We start from the raw sequence: 26224 nt of genomic DNA on the forward strand, positions 1-26224 counted from the left end.
AGCACACCTATATCCCTTGAATAAATACCTAGTAGTGCAATTGCTGGGTCATAGGGTAGTTCTACTTTTAATTTTTTGAGGAACCTCCATACTGTTTTCAGAGTGGCTGTACCAGTTTGCATTCCCACCCGCAGTGCAAAAGCGATCTCTTTCTCTGCATCCTCGCCAACATCTGTTGTTGCCTTAGTTGTTAATGTTAGCCGTTCTGATAGGTGTGAGGTGGTATCTCATTGTGGTTTTGATTTGTATTTCTCTGATGATGAGTGATGTTAAGCATTTTTTTCATGTGTCGATTGGCCATCTGAATGTCTTCTTTGGAGAAGTGTCTATTCATGTCTTTTGCCCATTTCTTCACTGGATTATTTGTTTTTGGGGTATTGAGTTTGATAATTTATTTATAGATTTTAGATATTAACCCTTTATCTGATATGTCATTTGCAAATATCTTCCCCCATCCGGTTGGTTGCCTTTTAATTTTGTTGATTGTTTCCTTCGCTGTGCAGAAGCTGTTTATTTTTATTTTTTAATGTTTTTTTAATGTTCATTTATTTTTGAGAGAGAGACAAAGAGAAACAGAGCGTGAGAGGCGGAGGGGCAGAGAGAGAAGGAGTCACAGAATCCGAAGCAAGCTCCAGGCTCTGAGCTGTCAGTACAGAGCCCAACGCGGGGCTCGAACCCACAGACTGTAAGATCATGACCTGAGCTGAAGTCGGACGCTCAACCGACTGAGCCACCTAGGCGCCCCTGAAGCTTTTTATTTTGATGAGAAAGAAGGTACTATTATTTTCACCATTATGAAGGAGAAAACTGAAGCTCATGGAGTTTAAGCAGCTTACCCAAGGTCACGCTATAGGTAGGTAAATGGTAGACTCGGGATTTATACTCACACCTGGTTGATTCCAGAATGTGGAGAACTATCTCTGAGGCAGTAATGCATTCTGTCAAGAAGGTGAGGGTTTTGGGGGTGCTTGTCCTTTTTTCTGGGAATCTTCCCACTTCTAACCACGGATGCTATCCTGGGGTAGCCCCAGCTGTCCAAGTCTTGTCTGCATTGGTTCCTGACTACCTAGCTTCAGCCAGACTTTAATAAAAATGTTCTTCCTCTTATTTAATATAACCAGCCACAACTGGGTCTAGTCAAAGAAGTGATCACTGGGTCTTCTGGCTATGTTTATTATATCTAAGTGGATCTCTGGAACCATCTATGGCCAGTCTTCCCTTTTTGCAACCATTATTCAACCATATTAAGTAATGGGGATGCCCAAGAGTTCTTCTGTAGGGAAATAACAATAGCTTCTATTTACTGAGTGTGCATTTTATTTAGCAAGCATTGGGTAACAGCTTCATGTGCACTATCCTATTTAATCCTCAATGAGGGAGATGCAATATCATCCCTACTTTATGGATAAGGAAACCAAGGCTCTGAGAAGTTAAAGTTACAAAGCTAAGCTGATACCTGGCAAGTCAAACCTCAGTTTCTCACTCCAAAACTTGTGCTGATTATCACTACGATAGTGTTGTTGCTTTACCCTTCCCAAGGGAAACAATGCACCCTGTTGAATAGGTGCCCAGGAGATTGTAATAATAAACATTCACTGGGACGTCTAGGTGGCTCAGTTGGCTGAGTGTCTGACTTTTGATTTTGGCTCAGGTCATGATTCCAGAGTCATGGGCTCAAGCCCCATGGGATTCTCTTTCTCTTTCTGTCTGTTTTCCCCACTTGTGCTCTCTCTCTCTTTCTCTAAAATAAAAAACTAAAAAAAAATATTCCCTGTTATGTTATCTAACCTTGTCTGATGATAAGAATCACCTGACTTAAAGGTTTAAACAATACAGAATGTCAGGTTACTTCTGGGGAAATTCTAATTCATTGGGTCCAGGATGGGGCCTAGGAATCTGAATCCTAATATGCATCTTAGAAGATTCTTACCATTAAACAATTTGGGGAAAATGTCAGTTAATGCATAATTGGGACTGTTGGTTTACTTTTTTATGTGGGAATACCCAGTTAAGTCACAAACTTTCTATTTCCTATGTCTTCTACTCCAACCCTTTCCTTTGAAATAAGGACCAGTATAGAAGTGGGAAAGATCCAGGGCTGGAAGGCCAACTTTTGCGTAGAATTTCTCAGACAGGGATGAATCAAGAAGGGAATGTACACCTGAGAGTCTTGTGCAAACCGAGCTACCCTGAGGCGACTTTCCTGAAGAATCTGTTCTCAAAAAAGCTAATTGCTTCGGCACTTTTGTACTTGTTCTTTTTTTAGATCCTAGTGATAATTCCATTTTAAAAATGTCAGATGTTTGGCTAATGGAGGGACTTTTCTGTACAGAAATTGAAAGAATTTGGGGAATGAGAGTAACCCTGAAAGTCACAGCAGTGGATGAGAATTTGGTTCCCTAAGGTTCAGGAAAATTGGGAGAAGCTGGGTAGAGGTGAGAAGATAGCAGAATTGAGAATATCTGTACTTACTTTCCATCTGTGATAGTTCCTCACAGTTCTTGTGCTGGCACCCTTCTGAGCTTTTTAATTTTTCCCCCTAGGATCTTCTAAGTAAAACTGGGTTTCCAGAGCATTCTCCCTCTGCAGGGAGGGTAGGAACCACCCTCAGAAACAGTGGGCCCAGCAGCTTGTGGGATAACCACAAAGTTTGCATTTTTGGTCAACAAGGAAATAACAGTGACATTCTCCCTGAACAGACTCTCTGCTCCATGGCATAGTGTCCTAGGATTTATTCAGTCTATGTCATGGCAGTCAGCTTATTCTATTTGGAAAGCAAATTCCAGCCCAAGTTCAAAAATAAAAGAATTAAGTTCAACTCAAGCTGTTAATTTCATACAATCAACCAAAAATTACTTTCAAATACCTAATGTGTACCTAGTGCTGGGCTAGACCCTAAGAGCACACAGAACATACGTGATCTGTGTCCTGAAGAAGTTTAAATCTGGTAAGGAAGACAAAATGCATCTATATGAAACAATTAAAATGCTATTAAACAAGATGGTTACTATAAAAAAAGGAAAAGAAAAAAGAAAAGAACAAGCATTGGCAAGATGTGGAAAAATGGGAACGCTTTTCCACTGCTAGTGAGATTGTAAAATGGTGCAGCCACCATGGAAAACAGTATGGCAGTTCCTCAAAAAATTAAACATAGAACAACCATATGATCCAGCAATACCAGTTCGGGGTATACATACAAAAGAATTGAAAGCAGGGTCTCAAAGGGATATTTGTACATTCATGTCATAGCAGTACTATTCATAATAGCCAAGAGGTAGAAGCAACCTAAATGTCCACTGACATGAATGGATAAGCAAAATGTGGTATATACATATAATGGAAATTAGTCAGTCTTAAAAAGGAAGGAAATCTTATCACATGCTACAACATGGATGAATCTTGGGAACATTATGCTAAATGAAATAAGCCAGTCCAAAAACAAACGAACAAAAAAGGCAAATACTGCGTGATTCTACATATATCTTTAGATACAGAGGTATCCAAAGTAGTCAAATTCATAGAAATGGAGAATGGGAATTACCAGGGGTTAGGAGGAAGGGGGAATGGGGGAGTTATTGTTTAATAGGTATAGAGCTTCAGTTTTGCAAGATGAAGTTCTGGAGATCTATTGCACAACAAAGGGAATATACTTAATAGTACTGAAATGTACATTTAAAAATTGTTAAATGGTAAGTTTTATATGTGTTTTTACTATCATTAAAAAAAATGGTCGGGACGCATAGATGGCTCAGTTGATTAAGCATCCGACTCTTGGTTTTAGCTCAGGTCATGGTCTTGTAGTTTGTAAGTTCAAGCCCCACGTTGGGCTCCGTGCTGACAGTGGGGAGCCTCCTTGGTTTCTCTTTCCCTCCCTCTCTCTCTCCCCTTCCTCTGCTCATGCTCTCTTTCTCTCTCTCTCTCTCTCAAAATGAATAAACAAGCTTAAAAAATTTAAAGTCAAAATGCTTAAAAAAAAAGTTAACATCAGTCTGACCACTGACCAAAACTACAGTAAAAGTAGAGAACAGGCACACTGAAGTTAGAGATTTCCTAGGCCTGAACAAATCTTAAGGGATGGGTCATGATGGATTGGTAAGAGCAGAGAAAAAAAGAAGTTCCAAACAAGAGTCCTGGAAAAAGACAGAAGCTGGAATAAACATTGTATATCTTAGAGAGAGTAAATTTTATATGTCCTTAACTGTGGTGTGTGTATGCATGTGTGTGGTTGTGTGTATACATGTGTACACGTGTATACAAGAGTGAGAAATCTGGTGCAGTTAAGAAGAGTTTACACTGACGAGTAGTGAGAACAAAGTAGAGCTAAGTAGGATGAGTTCTGGTTGTAAAAGTTCTTAAAAACCACATGATACCATAGACTCCAGAAAGGCACTATAAGTTCTTAAACAAGGATGTGTATAAGGTTTTTAGTAAAGCTGAAAGTTCCTACTAATCTCAATTGAAACAAGAGAAGCAAAAGAGAGTGACCTAGATTGTGTATGGGCCTGGGCTGGAGGGAATGAGGGAAGGATACCCCCCAGAGCTGGGTGCAGTAGCGGAAGGGAGAAATGAAATGAGAGGACACCAGAGGGGAAGTGACAATTCAAGGGAATAGAGGAGAGCCCCTACAGCTGCCTCCATTCTTATTCTTCAGGAGCTTTTGTTTTTCCAAACTTGCGAGGTCATATGTTTTGCTTTAGAAGGAACCTTAGAAAGGGGGCGCCTGGGTAGCTCAGTTGGGTAAGCGTCCAACTCCTGATTTCGGCAAAGGTCATGATCTCACAGTTTGTGAGTTCGAGTCCCACATAGGGCTCTGCACTGACAGCACGGGGCCTGCTCAAGATTCTCCCTGTCTTGCCAAAGCATAAGAGACTCTTAAAAATTGAGAACAAACTGAGGGTTGATGGGGGGTGGGAGGGAGGGGATGGTGGGTGATGGGTATTGAGGAGGGCACCTTTTGGGATGAGCACTGGGTATTGTATGGAAACCAATTTGACGATAAATTTCATATATTGAAAAAAAAAAGATTCTCCCTCTCTATCTGCCCCACCTCTGCTCTCACTCTCTCTCTCTCTCTCTCTCTCTCAAAAATACACTTGAAAAAAAAGAGCCTTAGAAATTTCCTTTCAAGGGTTATACCATGAAATCCATATTTGAAGGTCAATACAATAGTCTCATGGGTTGGAGTGGGAATAATGAGGGTAGAGAGCCCCACTACCCAATCCCAGTGGCACCTGTCAAGTACAAAGGCCATATCTTGGAGCATAAGCCAAGAGCTTTTTCTTGAAGAAGAGGGTGACTGCCCATGGTGAGGGCTGTGGTTTCAGAGTCAGAGAATGGAGTTCCATTCCCAGCTTCATTGCTGAGTCCATCTGTGCACCAAGGTGAATCACTTCCCTCCATAGTTCTCTCCTCTTTTGTGAAATGCAGGACGTTTTTTTTCCACCTGCTTTCACGGAAGACAGAAAAGACAAGAAGAAAAAGAAATTTACATCAGGCACCTAATTTAAGCAAACAGGTAAGGACTGGGCTGAAGCAAAGCCCAGAACGTATGACAACATGGGGGCCGGTTTTGACACACTTTACTCTTGACATCAGAAGTCCATGGAGAGGACGTAAGTACTAAACAGTACAAACAAATGTTGCCCCAGAGGGTCTAGATTCTGGGAACATGAACTGGGAATCCCAACCAAAATTCCAGGTCTCCAAGTTCCCCTGAAGGAGTCATGAGGCTCATGCAGGAGGTGAATCACCACACCCAGGATCTGTCTTGGAGACCTAAACCACCAAATATGAGCCTCAGCAAAGGAAAGGACTTGATGCAAATAGAGCGCTGTAACTAGAATATAAGCTGTTCCCTTGGGTTCCGATGAGACCAAGAAACAATTTTGCCTAAGGATCTGGATGCTGTTCTAGTTCTGAGGTCAGTGGCAGGTCAAAGCCATAAAATTGGTCCCCGTGGAGTCCTATGGTCTCTGGTCTGGAAGACGATATGAATAAAAGAGCTCAGAAAATTGTGGGCCTGATGATATTGAATTTGTATTCTTCCCAAAGCCTGTATTATTTCTCAGTCCAACTCTCCGTAAGCAAAAGGCAGAGAGATGGGCAGCAGCTTGCCAGAACTTGGAAGAAAGACCAGAAAGTACAGGGAGAAAAAAGGGTGGTGACTGCTCATCAGTGATGATGGTTTCTCTGCCACAGGGAAATGCCAACCCTCACAGTCAGGAGAGGTGCATGGGGAGTCCAGAGGGAGGAGCAGACCCTGGGAATCAGGAATGCTTGGAACACTGTATTCAAAAGAGATTTCACACACCCCTTCATATCCATTTGTTTGGCTGTTATCAAAAAAGTGGAAAATAATAAGTGTTGGCAAAGATGTGGAGAGATTAAAACCCTTGTGCATTGCTGGTTGGAATATAAAATGGTGCAGCCACTATGAAAAGTAGTTTGGCAGGTCCTCAAAAAGTTAAACATAGAATTACCATATGATTGAGCAATTCCATTCCTAGGTATATACCCAAAAGAATTGAAATCAGGGACTCAAAAAGAGACTTGTACACCATGTTCACAGCAGCATTATTCACAATAGGTGAAGTCAAAAGGTGAAGCAACCCAACCGTCCACCAACAGATAAATGGGAAAACAAAATGTGGCATATACATACAACGGAATATTATTCGGCCTTAAAAAGAAATCAGATTCTGATACACACTACAACATGAAGGAACTCTGAAAATTTTATGTTTAGTGAAATAAGCCAGACACAGATTGTATGATTCCACCTCTGTGAGGTATTTAAAATAGGCAAATTCATACAGACAGGAAGTTAAGAATAGAGGTTACCAGGGTTGAGGAGAGAGGGGATGGAGAGTTATTGGTTAATGGGAACAGAGTTTCTGTTTGTAATGTTGAAAAAGTTCTGAAAATGAATAGTGATGATGGTCATACAGCAAAGTAAATGTACTTGATGCCACTGAACTGTACACTTAAAATGGTTAAAAAAGTAAATATTATGCATATTTTACCATAATAAGAATAAATGAAATTAAAATGGTACATTTTATGTTATGTATATTCTACTAAAAAAGAGGGGGGATCCCATAACACGGGGATCTACCAGGCACTGAGAGTAAGATTCAGAGAAATGGGACATGGGAAGGTGGCAGCAATGATATTCAGAGTCATGAGCTGAGATGGGGATGGGGACTTGGAGGGAGACAAAGAGCCCTGCCCATGAAGGAGAAGGATAAAGTGTGAGAATCAGAGATGAAAGACAGAGAAGTTGACCAAAATGGAGCCCTATTAGGGAGTAGGGCTGAGTATGGAGAAAGAAATGGGGTTTGGCAGGTTTAATTTTCAAAATGAGTCTTAAGTCTGGGTCTTTTCTTTGGCAGGCACGTGGATTTCCATGTTTAACCACTGCAGGGCTTGTGGTAGATGCTTCTTGGACCTTCATCCACTCTGCAGTGGTCTGCTGGCTGTTGCCCTCTGAGGCTTCCTGTCTCCTTTTAGAGCTGACAGACACCACAGTGAGTCAGTCCTACCAAGACCTGACTCATTTTTGACCCAATTTTAGTAATCAAACACAATACTCTAGAATTTGGCACCATGGCTCAAAAGGTATGGTGGGTATATGGTTGCAAGATCCAGGCTCCAAGCTGCTTCCTGTTGCTATTCCATTTCTTTGTAAAGATTGAAGTGAGCTACATTTAAAATCAGAGAGACTTGAGTCTGAATTCTGTCTTGCCCCTTACTAGCTATGTGTCCTTGGGCAAATTACTTAAACCTCTGAAAGCCATGGTTTCTTCACTTGTCAAATGCAACTATGGAGCTCTGTAGCCTTGGTGGGGGGATTAGATGAGCTCATGTATAAAGAGCTTCTCAGCACTTTGCTTGTCACAAAGAAATTGCTCAGTGAGTTAAGGTTATTATTATTATCACTACTATTAGTACCCTGAGGTCTTTGATTATCTAGGATTGCTTTGCCCCAAGGGCAATGGAACCTTATTCTGGAACTTCAGTAATCCAGACGCCTGTAACCCTGGATTTAGAGCAGGAAGACCTGAATCTGATCTGGGATCCTCAATTTATTAACTGTGTGACCTTGGGCATTTTCCATACTCTTGGTTTCCTCATTTATAAGATGGGGATGATTACATAGAGTTGTAAATTTCAAATCAAATACTATCTGTAAAGGCTTTAAAATAACAACAACAACCAAAAAGCATGGATGTATGTAATGTACTCAGAATCAGAAGCAAGCCTATTTCAGGGCCAAGGTTAGGGTCAAGATGGGAATCAAGGGTGGGATTGGCATGAGGGCTATAAAAAACAATTATGATAAGGGCACCTGGGTGGCGGCTGACTCTTGATTTTAGCTCAGGTCATGATTTCACGGTTTGTGAGCCAGAGCCCCAAGTAGGCTCTGCATCAGCAGCACAGAGTCTGCTTGAGACTCTCTCTCTCCCTTTCTCTCTGCCCCTTCTCCCCCATCCTCAAAATAGATAAAGAAACTTAAAATAAAAACAAACTGATCAAGATGAGTGTTGGCCTTAGGGGTCAAAATAAACTTTTGGGCTAAAATAGGGAGGGAGTCATGAGCAGGATCACAGTAGGGAGTTGGGTGGAGTTTTTAGTTTGGGCTAGGAATTCAGGCCGGATGGTGCACTCTGTCTGAGCCCTGAGGGATACAGCAGTTCTGTGCAGTGACTCAGAGGCGGCTGCACTACCTGGGATAAGGCACTAATCCAGAGAATTTGGTTTGGGGGAAAGTAGAATGCAGGATTTAACAAATCCCGAGAGACTTATAGAAGAGTAGGCCTTTAGGCAGATAGTCAACTGCAGTAGTTCAGTGACCTCATCTCCTTCATCCTTCTCCCCCTAATGAGCTGTCATATTAAGTACCATCCCATCTCCAGGCGTGTCCTGCACAGCGCTGGTCCTCACGGCTCTCATCATCCCTCCACATCTTCCATCATCCACCACCTACCTACCCATCATCATCCAGTCAACAAAGATTTATTGGATACTCACTATGTGTCCAGCACTTTGCCAGATCCTGAGGATGCAATAATGATGGAGGCAAGAATGTTGTCTGTCCTCATGGAGCTTCAGTCTAGACGGAGAGGCAGATAATGCAGTTGAAATTTCAATCTTCTATATTTGTGTGTGTTAGTGAGTGGAGGCAGTTTCTAAAATCAGTTCAAAGGCAAAGATTGCAAAATTATTCTTTTTTTGAGTTTATTTATTTATTTTGAGAGAGAGAGCAAGAGAGTGAGCAAGCACGAGCAGGAGAGGGGCAGAGAAAGAGAGGGAGAGAGAGAATCCCAAGCAGGCTCTTCACTGTTATCTCAAAGCCGGACAGGGGGCTCGAACTCACAAACCGTGAGTTCATGACCTGACTCGAAATCAAGAGTTGGACACTTAACTGACTGAGCCACCTAGACGCCCCAAAGATTGCAAAATTACTCCTGAAAATATGTTAAGTCACCAGGACTTTGGCATTTAGAAGCACAAAAACCAAGAAATAACAGCTATTTCTCTTAGCATTTCAGGTATCACCTGAGACAGTAGATGTCCAGATCTGGCTTTGAGGGAAGAGCATGCTTTAAATAAAGGAATTTCTTTGTTTCTTTCTCTTTCAGTTGAGTGTGTATAGTCGGGTTTGCATAAGATAACTGCATTAATGAGGGAACTCCAGTGTAAATACAAATTATACCAATATATATGTAATTATTATTATAAATATGTTAAGGAGGAATACAGTGCACTGTGACAATGTATAGTAGAGGGACATAACCCTTGTAAGGGACTGAATGATATGGAAGGTTCCACTGAGGAGGTGACACTTAGTCCTAGAGGATGAATATGAGTTAGCCTGTCATAAAGGAAAAAAAAGAACTTTTCAGGCAGGGATATTGACATGAGGCAGGAAGGAGCTTCATGCGTCTTAGAAACTGAAAGCCAATTAGGTTGATGTTAAAAAGATAAGAAAGGGCCTCCCCAAGCCAGTCCACAAAGTGAAGACCTACTCTACACGCTCGGAAGCAGAGAGGGAAGATGGTCTGAAATTCAGAGAATTAAATAATTCAGAGTACAGGGCTAGAGAAACAGAAGTAATCAGTCAACATCTTTTGGAATCACTGGGCTAGCTGCCCTGTGAGATTCAAAGAAGACTAAGAAGTTATTGGAAACAGAGTCAGTGGGACTCACAGCTATAACTAGACATACACCAGGGGTCACAAACGCCAACACCCCAGAGGCTAAGTAGGTAACATAAAGAGTAAAGCAGGCTGAGTGTAGGACAACGTGGGGAAGGGAGTGGAACGACTATGGCAGAAAGGAGAGCTCTTATCTTGTTTAAAGGGGCACCTGCCATCGAGCTCCTGCCAATTGTTGCCAAGTGAGAACTGAGGAGCAGTTTTGCTAAATCTTCCATATTGTGGCAGATGCTGTCAGTTCCAGCGTCTTCTGGCTTTTGGAGCCCACTCTTCTCTGCTGTACAACAGGCTGGATGTTCCTTATGCATTAACACCACCATTGTCCCTTCTCCCCCACACTGTAGCAGCTCCCAGCCAATAACTGCTGGTTTTGGTGGATAAATATGCTAATGCTTTTGCCTCTCAGGTGAGACAACTGTGAGACGCGTGTTCTACACTGGTTCCCCGAATGCCCCAGCATAAGTAAGCTCCAGATGCCCATATGGTAACTTCCTGGGTAACCTTGCCCTTCTACCATCCCTTCCCTGTCTGACTCCCTCACTCCCTAACTAGAGTTTCCTAGGATCACCTTCCAAATAAACTACTTGCAACTGAAGACTTGTTCTGGGAGAAACCTATGTAGGACACAAAATGTTAAGAAATGTCTGAAATCTGGATTTTTTTAATGTTAAAACTTCCCAATTGAAATTATGCAAGTCAACAAAAAAACAGGTTTAAGGGCTGGATTTGGCCAACAGACCATAAGTTTAGGATTCCTGACATTAACTAAGACTTCATCTTTCTTATAGCAATCACCCAGGAAAGGAATACACATGTCAAGAAAAAGTGCTTAAGGAAGAGTCTGATGAGAAAATTCTAAGAGTGAGACTAGTGCTGTGGGAAAATGACTGCTTAAAATATGGGGAATTAGAGAGGCCTCAGCAATAATGAATGCTACTGCGAGGTTGGCAGCTCCTGCCCATGGTTCCCTGCTGCAAGCCCCCTCGCAGCTAGCAGTTATGGCTCCCACCTGAGTTACACAAACGTCCTATGCGAAGTCTCAGAGCAGAGGCAGACCCAGCAGCTGCCTGTACCAAACTGGTTCTGCAGCAAGAGTGGCAAGCCAGGGCCTGCAGCTGCAGGGTCCTCAGAGTGAGACTCTCTTGGTTCCCAGTCAGCAACCCTTCCGAAAACTGCAAGACAGCTGCTATTCTGCATGATCTGAGCCCAGTTCACCTGGCCTCTTGGTGCAAGGAGGGGCCCCCAGAGTATGTGTTCGAGGAGTCAGTGGGGGGTGGGGAGAGCTGTGAGTCCCCCTCCCCACACTGGCACCTCTAGCCAAGCCAACTTTCTAGTAGTCATCCAATTCAGCCACCTAAAGTGCTGACAGGAGGCACTGTCATCCTCTGCTGCATAGAGGAAGACACACCAGGCCCTGGAGGGTAGAGGGCTGCAGCTGGCTGGGATGCCCAGACAGGCCCACGGGTGACAGGCAACACCTTATGCCCCAAGCCATCTCCAGCGGTGTTTGCAGAGCCTGTGCTATTTTAGGTTCCTTTGTCATCACTGCAGGCAAACTGGACTGGAGGAGTCTGATTAGGAGAGAAAGAACCGGTTTAACAGAGCTGGGCTGGTGGAGGTTGCTTCCCTGAGTTGGCACCATAGCACCAGGCAGAAAAGCTTCTTCTGAGGCCCAGGACTGGGTTAGGATTCCAGCACTGGCTTCAGAGCTACTTGTCTGACGAAATAGGCAAAGAGGAGGACCTTGAGTTTCAAGGGCTAGCAGCTATCATTCCCATCTTGGGAATAACCATGACAATTAATAATACCTGCTTATAAATGTACTTTAGAGTATATACATTACCTTCATAGATGTGATCTTATTTGATCCTTACTGCAGTCCTATGGACAAGCAGGTCTTACCCATCCCACCTTAAATAGAAGGAATCTGAGACTCACAAAAGTCAAAGTAAGTGACCTGCCCAAGATCACAGTCTTAAGAAAGTGACAATGGTGGGGCCTGAATCAATCGCATAAAGGGGTTTGGGAACCTAGATTTGCACATCTAGAGGTCTTCGTAGGAAGAGAGGAACTCAGGGAAAGTGGGAGAGCCTTGGCCTTCTGCTGGTGGCCCCAGGAAATGTGGCACTTCATGGATCAGTGGCTGAGAAACAGACCCATCCACAGAACCTGTTGGTGGTCTACACTATAGGGCAATCACAGCAGGCCTCAGGGCAGCTTCCTCTCCTCTCCTAGCTGGTGGGTGCGAAGGGTTTTTCTGTTCCCCTTATGCCGCCCCCTGAGTCAGCTCTCTGGCATTGCCCTGGCATGTCCTGGGCCCCACGCCCAGGCAGTAAGGAGGTGCTGGCACACTGCCTGGGGAATGCTGCTGTCTTAACTCAAGCCAAGTCCTAGTTACGACCCCTTCCCAGAGGCAGCCCAACAATGGCCACATGGGGAGCTTTGACTTGTAGGCATGGGTGAGTCTTCCTCACCCCTTGGACTTCCTGGCATAGGTGGCATTGGGCATACACCTTTACCTAAGGGCCACAGTCTCAAAGGGGATTCAGGGACCAAATAAATTTTATAGACTGGCTGAGCCAGGCTGCTACCCCACAGCCCTGCTTGGGTTTCTGGTCACATCCAAATAGCTAGGGAGGGAGTTGCTTTTGGACCGAAAAGGGGAAAAGAGAGCCAAGACTCCAGCCTGAAGCTGCCTCAGCTGTTTCTGGGGCTCTGACTCAGAAGCTGCTTCTCAGGAATGTTGAGCACATGGGCCTCTGAGCCCCTTGTCCAGGCACAAGGGAATGAACAAGGAACAGCTGGGGTGTGGGGGATGTTTTACCCTCCCCTCTGTTCTCTGAGGATATCTCTCCCAGAGAAACCCCACTGGAATAGATTGAAGGCTCATCCTGGAAGGTCTTGGTCACCTTGTCCAGGAAGGAAGTCTCCTCAAGACCACATCAGCCCCAGGGATAGCCCCCAGGGATGAGTGTCTGTGGCTACCAATTTGCACTTGTCAAAATGCTGCATTGCATGGGTGTCTGTCTTTACCTCTCTAGTTATATTCTTTCTCTAACTGTTGTAATTTCCTTGACCTAATGTTTCTGGATAAAAAGGAGTACCCTAAACAGAACATTCATTTGATAAATACATTGATTGACAAATCATCTGAGAAAAAGGAGCAAAGGAAAGAAAGAGGCAAAGAGAAATCAGTGAGAAAACCAGCAGTCTGGGTCACACCTCAAAATCTGGGGAATCTTTCCTTCCTAAGCAAAGCTCCCAGGCCACTTGGAGAAAGGAGAGCAAAAAAGCTGTGGAGAGGTGGCTTGGCACTTCCTTTCCCCCAGCACCCACCCCAACCCCAGACACCCTCAGATCTCCCAGGAGCCACTGGGAACCATTCCACCTTGAGAGAGGAGGGGACTCCACAGTGATTCTCCAAATGTGGACAAAGGTTCTTGTCTCTGTCTCTCATCTTTATTTATTTCATTTCTCTAAAGCAGGTAGATATCCCATGGGATAACCTACTTTGAAATGAGACCCAAGGAGAGCTAACTAACCCTGGAACAGAAATCATGTTAGCAGCTTATCACACAATACAATATTTTTAGGCTTGTCTGCATACCTCCTTAGATCATAAGAGCTGGGATCATAAGAGTCTGTTTTGTTGACCAAGCTAGTCCCAGGGTCTAGCATGCTACGTGGTACACAGCAGGCGCTCAGTAGTGTGCTCCATGCATGTTTCTTGATTTGGCTAATTGAGGGGCATCTGGAAACTGCCAGCATACTCCTGCTATCTAGCTGCCATCAGCAGCTTTTATTCTGGAGCTAACTCATTCCAGGTCCTGGAATCTGATGGTCTATTGGAAGAAACTGAAGCCAGGTACACTGATAGGCTGTCTCTGGGGCTTTGGGCTCTAGGACAGACTTGGTGTTGGAAATGACTCCTGGGGTGGGGTCTGCTGAGTAATCCACAGCCCTGATGTCTCTCTAAACCCAGGCCTACTGCGGCCCCTAGTGGACAAGCAGAATCACTACCCTTTTGGGGTGGAGGTCCAGCTCCCTCACATCTTTGAAACCAGGAGCTTCAGGTTCTCCATCCTTGGACCCAGGGTCAAGAGTATACACCATGGCACAATCAGCAAGATAATGAACCATATCACAGCAATAGACAAGAGACATCAAACACGCCAATCCATTAAAAAGCACCCATTAGGGGCGCCTGGGTGGCTCAGTCTGTTGGGCGTCCGACTTCAGCTCAGGTCACGATCTCGCAGTCCGTGAGTTCGAGCCCCGCGTCAGGCTCTGGGCTGATGGCTCAGAGCCTGGAGCCTGCTTCCGATTCTGTGTCTCCCTCTCTCTCTGCCCCTCCCCCGTTCATGCTCTGTCTCTCTCTGTCTCAAAAATAAATAAAAACATTAAAAAAAAAAAGCACCCATTATGTACAGTACATAAAAGCATGAGGAGGGGGAAGAAGGAGATACAGGAATAAGCAAGGACTCTGCCCTTAAGAAACCTATGCTCTAAGAAGGCAAAACTAAAATTTAAAGTAAGCAAACAGCGAGCCTGTAATCAGGTGCCAAACATTTCAAGAGCTGAATTCAGAGATTTAGCTTAACCTCTCTGTGCCTCAGTTTTCCCATCTGTAAAACAGGGATATAAAATTTACCTTGCAGAGTTACATGAAGTTTATAATAAGATGATGAGGAGAAAATATGGTGTTATTGTTCTTGCTCTTATTCAAGTAATCTACGTTCATCATAAAAAACTTAGCACATTTAAGGAAGAGTAAAATGTTCACACTGATATCATGATCAGAGTACTATTAATCCAATGATATACATTCTTAATGTGTTCAGCATGTCTACAGAAGCAGGGGCATTCTGTGAGTGGTATGAAATCACAAGATTGGCTAGAATTGGCTAAGAAGTTATACATAAGCATTCATACATAATTCTGAAGGAAACAGCATTTCAGCCAAGATGTGACCTAATGAAAGCGATATTATTCCCTGCAGATTTCTGCACATATGTTCATCTTATCAGAGGGACATTACTTCATTACCCTACATTAAACAGCACCTCCATCCCCTTCCCCTACTTTGATTTCCTTTGTAGTATTTATCGCCACCTGACATATTAAATATTTATTTGTTTATAGGTTGTCCCTCTCACAAGAAGGTAGGCTTCCTGAGGGCAAGGATAGCCTCTATTGTGTTCACTGCTCTACCCCCAGCACTGGGAAAAGAAAGGAAGAGAAAAGAAAGAAAGAGAAGGAAAGAAAAGTGAAATATAAAATGAAGTTGACAAAGGTAGGAGAGCTACTGAAGTAACTCTGGAGGGTGAGGTAAGCCAAGTCTAGGGTGGTGGGAGGGAAATGCAGAAGAAGGAATAGACACAAAGACATTTAAAGGGTGAAATATACTGGTGCTGGTTCCTGATGACACACATGATGAAAATAATAATAACTACCATTTATTTAGCATCAGGAATTGAGCCATTAACCTACAAATATTATCATTAAATTGTTATAAGGACCCTATAGTGAAAATTATGACGTCTTTATTTTACCAGGAAGGAGCATGAAGCTCAGGGACTTTGAGAAACTTGCCCAAGGTCACACAACTAGTAAGTGGCAGAATCCACACCCACACTGCCTCTAAGTGAGATAAGGGATGAGTCAAAGTTGACTCCAAGATTCTGAACATAGGTCATTGGCAGGATAGTCATGTCACTGTCACAGCCAAAGGAACTGGAGAGAAAAACTGGTCAAGGCAAGAGAAGTAATTATAATAATTAATATTTACTGAGCCCTTAATATGAAAGGCACTGTTTTACTTTTCTCATGTACAAATAATGTACTCCTCATAAAACCCTGTGAGGTGAGTTCTATCATCATCCCTATTTTGCAGATGAGAAAACTGAGGCAGAGAGAAGTCACAAAATGCACAGACTCCCATAGTTAGTAAGAGGAGGAGCCAGGATTTATTTGACTTTATTGTTCTTAACCACTATGTTATACTCTCTCTCAATCTGATTAATTTGGCTATGGATCATGTTAAATTTGAGGGGACAGCAAGACATTCAAGCGGAATTATCTGGTAAGTAATCATCTCTAGCCCAGATCTGGGATCTAAGACCCTCTGGAGTTGGTCTGGTCAGACAGTTGGACATTGGTCCTTCCTGAGGCCTAGCCTGCCTGGCCCAGAGCCAGATACTATTTACATCTTGCTGGTCCCCAGATTTATGTTCTTTTCCTCCACTCCACCCTCCCCTCCAGCTCACCTGATCACCCAGTTTCCCAAACACCTGCCAAGCACTCAATATCTCAGGGTCTGATTCACACTCTCTTTTTTACTAGCAATGACCCCTCACCTACAACTCCATCTGCCAACATCCTTCCTTTCCTTTTAGCTCATCCAGCTTTTCCAATTGTTCCAACTGATCTGATTGCTCCCCCATTAAAATCCCATAGTACTTTGCTTTTTATCCCCCATGCATTTATTATTGAGTAACTACAATGCCCCAGGCACTTTAGAGGATACAGGATAAACATAAACAGACACAGACCCTACCCTCATGAAGTCTGTAGTCACACAAACACATGTAAGATTACACTTGGGACAAGCGCTTTGAAGAAGTGGTGGATGGAACTTTGCGGCTGCCATTCAGGGATCTGATGTAGTCAAAAGGCCAGGGAAAGCTACTCGGAGAAAGTGGCACCTGAACAGAGAACTGGAGGTTAGGCAAGGGAAGGGAAATGTGATGCAGGTAGCCATTTGTACTATGGTACTTATCTTTTGTTGTATCATTGTTTTATTATCTTCTTGCCTCCAGTGAGTAAAGCTCCTTCGAGGCAGGGCCTACTTCTGGCCCATCTTTTTGTCCCCTATAAGAGTTAGGACTGATGCCTACCTAGGGCTGTAAGATATTGTCTAAATGGACTGAGGGGATATTGGCTGTCCCAGAACCCCTCAGCAGAACTGAGGACATTGGCTGTGTGCAGAACCCCTCAGCACAACATCCTCAAAACCTCAGGGGCACTAAGAGGTCACCCTGAGCCCCCCTTCACCGCCCTCTATTGTGGTAAATAAGGAACAGCATCATCTCCAGCTTCAGGCCCATTTTCATGTCCACTCTTGATGAAGGTATCTTCTGGCATTGAGCTGGGGTTTCAGGTCTCATGCCTTTGTGAGCATGAAGGCAGCCTGCCCCTGAGGACTACCTGTGACCCACAGCTTGGAAGGAGCACCAGGGTAGTTGTACCAGGACAGTGGGGTTTACTGGGGTCTCCAGGTCCTGTTAACCTACTGCTTCCCACTTGCCCTTTTGTTCCTGCCACACAGTCCTTCTTTCCACTCCTCCAATATATCGTGACCAATTTTGTTTCAGCCTTTTGCTGCAGTTCCTTCCACCAGGTATGCTCTTGCCCCACGTCTTCAAATGACTGCCTCTTTATCCTTTAGGTCTCCCTTAAAAGTCCCTTTCCAAGAGTATCCAGTATCCATGTTTGAGTACCTCAGTTAAAGAAATTCTCCATTCCTCCCTCACTCTATCCCATTGCTTTATTTTATTTTCTCTGTGGAACTTACTCCAGTCTAAAGGGACCACTTTCTAGGCTAATTGCTTGCCAACAGTACAGACTGCATTACAGTCCATACAGGACTACATTACAGTCCAATGTAAGTACCATGAGGGCAAGAATTTTGTCAGATTGTTCTCTTAGGTTCCCAAGTGACTGGAACAGAATAGTGAGCAACAAGATTAAAGAAATGAATCAATGAATGAATGAATGAGTATCTCCTCTGAGTAAGTATCTGGATTCAGGACTAGGATTAGATTGGGATAAATCCACCTTGGGTTTAAGATTCCAATCTGGATCCCATTGCTAGTATGATCATATCTATATTGAACCCTGCATGCCATTTACTTCTCTTCCACCTCAATACCCACTTTTTTTTCACTTCTCTTCAGTCACATCATCCCCTACAACATATTAGTTGTTTGCTCCTAGGCAAGCAACTTTCCTTTTCTTTCTCCCTCTCTTCCTCCCTTCCTTCTTCCCTCCCTCTCTCCTTCCTTCCTTGTTTTCTTTCTAACTAATGTCTACACCCAACATGGGGCTTGAACTCAAGACCCCAAGATCAAGAGTCAGATGCTCTACCAACTGAGCCAGCCAGGTGCCCCTACTTTGCTTTTCTAAACTCCAGTTTCCTCTTCTATAAAATGGGGCTGATGGCCCGGCCCCTACACTCACAGTGTGGTGGTGAGGGTTACATGGAATAGCATAGGTTAGAGTACCTAGTGCCTATGACTTTCTGGTAGCAAGCTCTCCCTAAAGGTTAACTACAATTATGGTTTTATTATTGTCACCACACCTCTCTTTCTCATTCATAGGCCTCTGGCTCTCCATCCCCTCCCTCTAGCATCCTGTGTGCCTCAGGTCTGCCCACCAGGGGGCCCCACATGCCACTCTTCCAGCCCTGACCATCCATCCCCAATGGTGCAGGCAGCCGGCCCCTTACCTCAGTATCTCCCTTCCGTCTCTGATAACAGCTTTGTCACCTCTCCTCTTGTGCTCCCTCTTCATCCTAAATGTCTCAGTTTCCTGCCCCCAATACTCCATTCATTCTACAAATAGTTACTGAGTACCTACTATATGCCAGGCTTTGTGCTCTGTGTTAAGGATACGAGGAGAAAGATCAGGTACCCTCTATCTTCAAGGAATGCATAGTCTCTAGGAGGATGGTGGAGGGGTGAGAGAGAGCCCTGACCTGGACTGGGGGTGGGAAGGCAGAAGGAAATCAGATTGTCCTTTGGAATCAGCCCTCTAGCTGGGAAATGGAAGGGAGTTCCTTCCTGCCAGTCCCTCAGCCCCTCACTCCAAATACTACAGCTCCTCACATTATATATATCACATCCCCTCCAAAATCTCATCCCCTGTGGCCAATCCTTCAGAGCTCAGCCCCTCACCTTACATTCCTCAGATCCTCTGTTAAGAAATACTGTAGTCATTGGTTAAATCTGTGGTTCCTAACCCTTTTTTCAGTTCTTAGACACAGCAGGGATGGGAAAACACTCCTACTAAGGACGATTGCTATCAGGAGTAGTTACTGAGGTTGGTTGCAACTACTCTGTGCATTGTTGTGATTTGATGTGTCTTCCAGAGGAGAGAGGGGCAACCCTCACCAGGCCCCCTAGCTTAGGAACTGTTTATTTAAATGTTTTCATTTGTCTTTCTCCCTCTTTCTTATCCCCATTTTCATATGTTGTCACTGGTTCAAATACCTCACCACTAATAATTTTCTCAGAGTCCTTGGAGAGAGACCATTACCTCATCACCCCTAATTCTCCAAAACTAGCCATAGAATCTTAGAGTTAGAGGGGACTTCGGAAGCCACTGGTCCAGTGAGTTTCAAACTTCTTTCAGGGACGTCTTTAAACCAGGGACTCTTCTTCAACAAAACCTTACATTGAACCTCAATATATATGTTGAGTAGCTGCTGTGGCATGACCATGTAACCTGTACATTTCTGTGGAATATGGATTGAAAACTCCTCATGGGCACAAGGCTAAATTCTCTCCAAATTTATTTTACAACATCCCCCAACAAGTAGGTAACTATTGTTTGTTTCCAAAAGTGTCATCCTCCTTGCATTTAAACACCTCACTTTCAACTGCCCCATTTTCCTCAGGTCTGAAGAATAAGTACCTTTCTACTCTAAAATTGCATTCCAAAATTAGGAAGGGAGGCTTCTCTCATTCAGGGAGCAAGTCCCATGGTGCAATTTTTGGAGCCTCGAAAGAGAAAGAGCAGAGGAATGACAGAGGGTCCCACCCAGTGGAACCCCTCTGGTGATTATCAGGGCATCAATTTCCTGTGTAATTCCCTGTTCCCCGTGCTGTGGGCACAGCCTGAGTGCTGGTGCTGCCCAGGGGACTTGCTGCAACCAGAACAGCACAGCTCGAGGACCCCATGAGGTTGCCATAGATACTGATGCGCAGGGAGCTGGTGAACTCGTTATTATTTATATGTATCTTCCTCCTAATTTCTGTGGGGTAGCTGGAGGTTGCGTAGGTACTACAGCAATGGGAATCAGGAGGGTGTGTATGAGGGTGTGTATTTGTGTGTGCACACAAAGGTGTCTATAGGCTCCGAATTGCCACTCTGGCCATGTCAGAGTCTGACTTGTTGACAGAAGTAGTGAGAGAAGGAGGAGAGAGAGAGAAACATAGAAAGGAAAAAGGAGAGAATGATTTGAGTTTTGTTTTGATTGTGAAGTCTAATTTTCCACTTTATTTGGATGTTTCTCAAAATGAGAAGCAGTGCCAAGCACATAGTAGGCAGTTGATAAACATTTGTTGAAAGATAGCTAGTTCCCCTTACACAGTACTGTGAGTCATCCCCAAGGCTTCCCCCCACTATTTTTTTCATCACTCTTCCTTTTACCCAGAGGCTCATTGCAAAGTGCTTTATATGGTTACCCTCAAATATCCAGGGTAGAACCCTCATGCTCAGTGGAGAAGATAGCCCCCACTCTCACAGTAGGTACCTGGCAGTTGTAGTGCTGTTTTAACATTTTTTCCTGGGATACCCTAGGGGACTTTCCAGTAGCCCTAGTCTGTGCTTGTTCAGATCTCCCTCCATCTTCTCACTCCACCTTATATTAATGAATATTAAGTTTCAACATGAGGAGGTCAGGAACCAAGTTGTCCTGAGGGCTCGGGAAGGGCATATTGATGATTAATATGCAGCCCCTATTTCTGGAGTGCAGACTAGCTGTCACTTCTGCATTTAAGGTAGATGACAGAAACTCAGGACTGATTGTCATCCCCATATATAATCTCATTGCATTGCCCTGCCCAAGTCCCACGCCGGGACTTGGAACCTGGCTTTCACCCCAGTGCTTTGAGATAGGAAGTGGCCTTACTCCCCAGCGCCTTACTTCCTGTTGCCCTGGGGAGGGGTGGAGCATGGTGTACTGTCACCTCAGCCCTTTCCTCTGGCCCTCTCTGACCCCTTCCTAGACAATCTGTTAATGCTTTTCCTCTCCTATTCCTTAAATCGCCCCCACTGGGCAGTCTGGCTCTCCTCAGCTCCCAGGGCTGTTGCTTAAGGAGAGGAGGGGAGCCCTCCCTGGGAGATTTGCTCCACCCACCCCTCAGGGAGGCAGCCAGGGAGACTGGAAAGCCTCTCAGCCTCTCAGCTGCCTTCTCTGTGAGCCAGCCTGCTGACAATGGAGGCCTGACTCCCAGTGGGCGTCCTGCTGTAATCAAGACTGAACTGCAGCAGTTGGCCCAACTCCATCCTGCCCAGTTGGGGCTGGCCCAGGACTTGGGGTACACTTGCCCGGGGAGGGCAGGTCGGGAACCTGCCCAGTGTGTTTCTCCTCCACTGAGACAGTTATGTGCCTCAGTCCTACCATTCCTCTGACAGTGGGGACAGAGGAGGGAATGGTAGCTCCCTCCCCCTACCACAGCCCTAAGTAGTTCCTTCATTCCACAAATATTTCCTGAGGGTCTGGGGCTAAGTACACAATGATGAACAGAGGAGGCAGGGGCCCTGCCCTATTGGAGCCTACAATTTAGTGGGAAGACAAATATTAAATAATAATAGCTACCTCTGTTCTAATTAGGTGCCAGGAGCTCTTCAAAGTACTTTATGTGATTTAGCCCATTTAATACTCACAACCCTGCGAGGTAGATAATATTATTCTTCTCAGTTTTCAGATAAGGTACTGAAGCACAGAAAGATTAAGTGACTTGCCCAACATCACACAGCTGGTCAATGAATTGCCCATAAATCCAAGCAGGCGGTCTGACATCAGAATTCACTCTTTAGACAACCACATTCTAGCTCTACTGCCTCTCATAGCAGTAAATATATCATTACAAATTGTGATGGATGCCATAAAATAAAAATACAGGGTGTGCTGAAAGAAAATGGGGATATTTTCTCCTTCCTTCCACTTGCTCTTCCAGCCCACAACCGCACAAAACGTTTCTAATCATTCCCACTTCATCCCTGCCGTTACTAGCCTGAGAGAGAACATTGTCTTATCTCCAGGGTTGGAGTGCAGGAAGGCAAAGTTCCACCTGCATCCTTGGCTCTGGCCTGGTCTCCCTGAACAAACCGTGCCTGAAGGGTTTTATCTAATAATGGCCCTGATGCTTACACAAGTCTAGACTATCAGCTTCCAGAGGGAAGGCTGCTGAGAGCACTGGCTCTGCACAGGCTGGGGGCGCCGCCCGCGTGTGCAGTCTGACGCCGACTTGTTGACCTTGGCCTCTTCTCCACGTCGTATGAGCCGGTCTGGGGGCTAAAGACTGCTAGAAAACTCGGTGGTCCAGACCGGTACATATTCCCAAAACACACACATAGCACGCACATTCCGAGCCCTTGCAGGGTCTGCCCTGGGACAAACCCACAGGTCGCGAGGCTTTCGGCTCCCTCGAGGTGGCCTGGGGCTGGGACCCCCGCTCCTCTCTGCTCCCCTCTGCTCCCCTGAGCGCGCGGCCAGACCCGGGCGGCTCCCGGGGCGGGGCGGAGCCGGCGGCAGGAGGCCCCTCCCCGGAGGCGGTCCAGGGGCCGGGCGGGGGGCCGGCGGGACTGGGGGCGGGGCAGGCGGGCGGGCGCGGGGGTGTCCCTCCCTCCCTCGCTCTCCCCGGTAAAGTCTCGCGGTGCTGCCGGGCTCAGCCCCGTCTCCTCCTCTTGCTCCCTCAGCCGGGCGGCGGTGACTGTGCACCGACGTCGGCGCGGGCTGCACCGCCGCGTCCGCCCGCCCGCCAGCATGGCCACCACAGCCACCTGCACCCGCTTCACCGACGACTACCAGCTCTTCGAGGAGCTCGGCAAGTACGGCCCTCACGCCGCCCGCCGCGGCCCCCCACCCTGTCCCCGCCGCCCGGGCGCTATGCGGCTCCTCGCCCCGCCCCCCGGCCCTGCACCGGCCGCTGCAGCGCCCCCTCGGCCCGCCCCACCCCCAGCCTTTCCCGCCTGCCGCCTCCGGGGCCCCCTCGTCCCCAGCTCTCTGCCCCGCAGCCCCCTCCGCGCCCTGCAGCAGCTGCCCAGGCTGCTGCACACCGCGCTGTCGCGGGGACTGCAGCCCCCGGACCGCTCCTCGGAGCCCTCCAGCCCCGCCCCTCCCTCATCCATCAGGCGCCCCCCATTCTGACCCCGCCTGCTCGCCGCGCCCCATCCTCACCCTACTCAAGAGCTCACTCAGCACCCTGTCTCAGGTCCCACGCGCCTGGCACTCAGGACCCTCCCTGGCCCTGCGGCTCCAACCCCGCTGCGGTGCCCGAGTGTGGGGGGGATGTTTGGTGCCCGGCCCCGCCCCCCGCTAGTGATGCTTCCAGGATCCCAGCCCCGCTTCTGGGCAGTGCTGCAGCACCCCCTTATCCCCTCCCCCTATCCCTGCAGTGGTCCCGGGAGCCGCGCGCGCAGCCCGCAGCATCCCCCTCCCCTCTGCACTGAGCTGGCCGCTGCAGCAGCCCCGGCCCCCCCCACCCCCACCCGCGGCGCCGAGCCCGGCCACTGCAGCCCCCGCCCTGCCCGCCCCCCTAGACGTTTCCAGAGCTAGAGAGTGCGAGTTCCCATTTGGGGGGAAAGTAGTGGAAAATATCATAGGGTTGGGGAGCTATTGATGTCTGAGATCCTCTCTTTCCGTGCTGTCAGTTGAGCCGGGATGCAGTGGGATGAAGCCAGTTGTGGGGGCTCACTTTCCTCATCTTCCCCTATGATTGAGGGAGATTTCCCTCTCCGGATTATACCTTCTGTCTAATCTTCCCTTCCCCTACCCTCAACTATTCCCGCTGAGAGAAGGGCAGGGTCTCTGTCCCTTCTCCTGGTTCTCCTGGTTGGGACTGCAGAGCTGTCTGTGAGATGCAGCAGGTGTGTGTTTTAAGCATTGCCCACCAGCTCCTGATGTACAGCCTGAGGTTGGGGTGTTGCTTTGTCCAGTGACTAGATGTGGGAGTGGGATGTGGTGGTCCTCCGTCACATCTGTTCAGTGTCATGCAGTGGCCTCATCCTTCTGCCCCACGTTGGATGGCGATGGTCACTATGCTGGTGTGTGTGATTTTGACTAAAGGGGTGGTAATGCGATCATCGCTGTTCTCAGACCCGAAGCGTGTCTGTGTCACTCTGCTCTGCTCCGTGTCCCAGTTCTTTCCCCCTTCTCCCTCCAGGGGTGCTTTCTCTGTGGTCCGCAGGTGTGTGAAGAAAACCTCCACGCAAGAGTATGCAGCAAAAATCATCAATACCAAGAAGTTATCTGCCCGGGGTGAGTGTTCCCCCATCTTGGCCTCTCATTAGACTGCTTTGAAGGGCTATAGCTTCTGAAGATGTTCCAGGAATTAGGAGTTGTGCATTTTAGCCCCTGCAGAAGAATTGAGATTTCAGGGTTGGTTGACTTGGAAGCCAGGCAAGGAGTTGCATGGGGAACCAGAAGTGCTCAGGTAGAAAAGAATGAGAAAGATGTAAGACATGGAGATAGCTATGAGAAGGAACAGAACCTGAAGGCTCAAGGGAGTTTGGTTTTTAAGGGAGGAGGAGATGTGGGGAGTGGTGGTAGCATGGAATGGGGAGCTCTAAATTTGGAGTCTCTGTGTTGGGGGTAGTGGTAGCCACCCCAGGCCTGTCCTATTCCCTGTGCCCCAGTGGTGAGTTAGGATGGAAATGCAGTAAGTGAACAGCTCTGACAAATCCAGCCTCCCCCTGCCCACCAGGCGGCAGAACAGACTCCCAAGGGAAGGGAATCTGTAAACATCAGGGGAGGCTGCTACTGGCGAGGGCTTCTCGGGAACAAATCCTGCCAGATGAACTTGATTGCTTTTTTGATCAAATTACAAAGTTGGTGGTGCAGCAGCAGATGCAGCCTGTCCTGGGGAGAGGGTGATGCCTCATGGTCTGGAAATCTCAATTGCCTGGCCCGGGTGGGAGCAGCATTGCATCCAGATCTGAGGATTGTGAAGGCCCAGGCCTTGGAGCCTGCTTTGTGAGATCCTCCCAAGTACCTGAGGCCAGGAGGGTGAGGCCCTGTCTTTCACACCTCGAACCTACACTCCCTGAACCTTGTATTGGGTGCTTGCCAAACTCACCTCATCTGATAGGTATAGACCCAGCAATGTGTGAAGTGCTATGTGAACAGGTCTAGTGAGTACAGAGGTAATGTGGATGGATTGTCATCGAGGGCGACAAAGGTTATTAGACTCAGAGAAAGGAATTAGTATGGGGCAATGGGATGCCACAAATATATTAGGAGCCAGGACAAACACCCTGGGGAAGGTGAGGACTGTGGTTAATAGTGACCCAGGCGTCTCTGGGTAAGAGATACAGTAAATGTCCCTCAGCATCAGAGAAGCTGTTAAATTCCACAGAGATGACAGTGGGCTTCTGTTATGTGTACAGTTGTTCTGGGACCTGTTTACCAAGGCTGTGTCTGCCTCCTGGCTGGGAGGGCTTCTCTTTATCCCCCAAAACAGAGCTTGTCTTGCTGTCTCCTTCCCAGCTTCCACTTCTTGCCATTCCTCTAATTGGCTATGAAGTTGACTTATTTGTTTGTTTTCTTTCTCTCTGGGTACCTTGAGTCGGAGGCGATGGTTGCCATAGAGATATGTGGGCAGTCAGATGCCCTCCTCCCCTGGGGTAGGGGATGACACAGTGGGCTGGGCTCTTCGGCAGACATCCTCTGGCCAAGGGTGCAGGGTGCAGGCAGAGACGACAGTTCTAGAGTGGATACCTCCCTGTGCCCACGCAGCATAGCCCTGGTGCATCAGAAATGGGGCTGGTGTCTGGTGTCTCCAGTTAGTGATGCAATGCTTAGCGTTCCTCATCTCACCAGTGTCCTCCGACCCAGGCGTAAGAGAGGGAGGGACTCTAGGAACCAAACTCTAGGATGTGAAGATAGCTGTTGTGGTGACTTTGTGGAGCTGCCTGCCTTTGGTTGTCATTTCCTTCTCCTTTCCTACCCACCTGAACTTTCCTGACCTGTGTCATCATGTTCTATTCCCTTCCTCACCTCC

At 46.6% G+C, this 26224-nt stretch overlaps 1 protein-coding gene across 21 annotated transcripts in view; it reads left to right on the top strand.

Annotated features, from left to right (window-relative positions):
• The first annotated feature begins 22851 nt into the window (after positions 1–22851).
• CAMK2G (calcium/calmodulin dependent protein kinase II gamma) overlaps positions 22852–26224 on the top strand; it is a 56227-nt gene continuing 52854 nt past the window's right edge. For 17 of the 21 annotated variants that reach the window (XM_060643112.3, XM_060643108.3, XM_060643118.3 and 14 more), the window contains exons 1-2: positions 22923–23054; positions 24389–24483. In XM_060643112.3, coding sequence (XP_060499095.1) covers positions 22990–23054; positions 24389–24483 — 160 coding nt within the window. In that variant the 5' untranslated portion in view covers positions 22923–22989. Of the gene's footprint in view, positions 23055–24388; positions 24484–26224 lie in introns of those variants that run through there. The other 4 variants (XM_078434422.2, XM_078434423.2, XM_078434424.2 and 1 more) reach the window with 2 other exon arrangements.

Source organism: Panthera onca, chromosome D2, assembly GCF_046562875.1.
Source record: "Panthera onca isolate mPanOnc1 chromosome D2, mPanOnc1 haplotype 2, whole genome shotgun sequence".
Classification (NCBI taxonomy): domain Eukaryota; kingdom Metazoa; phylum Chordata; class Mammalia; order Carnivora; family Felidae; genus Panthera; species Panthera onca.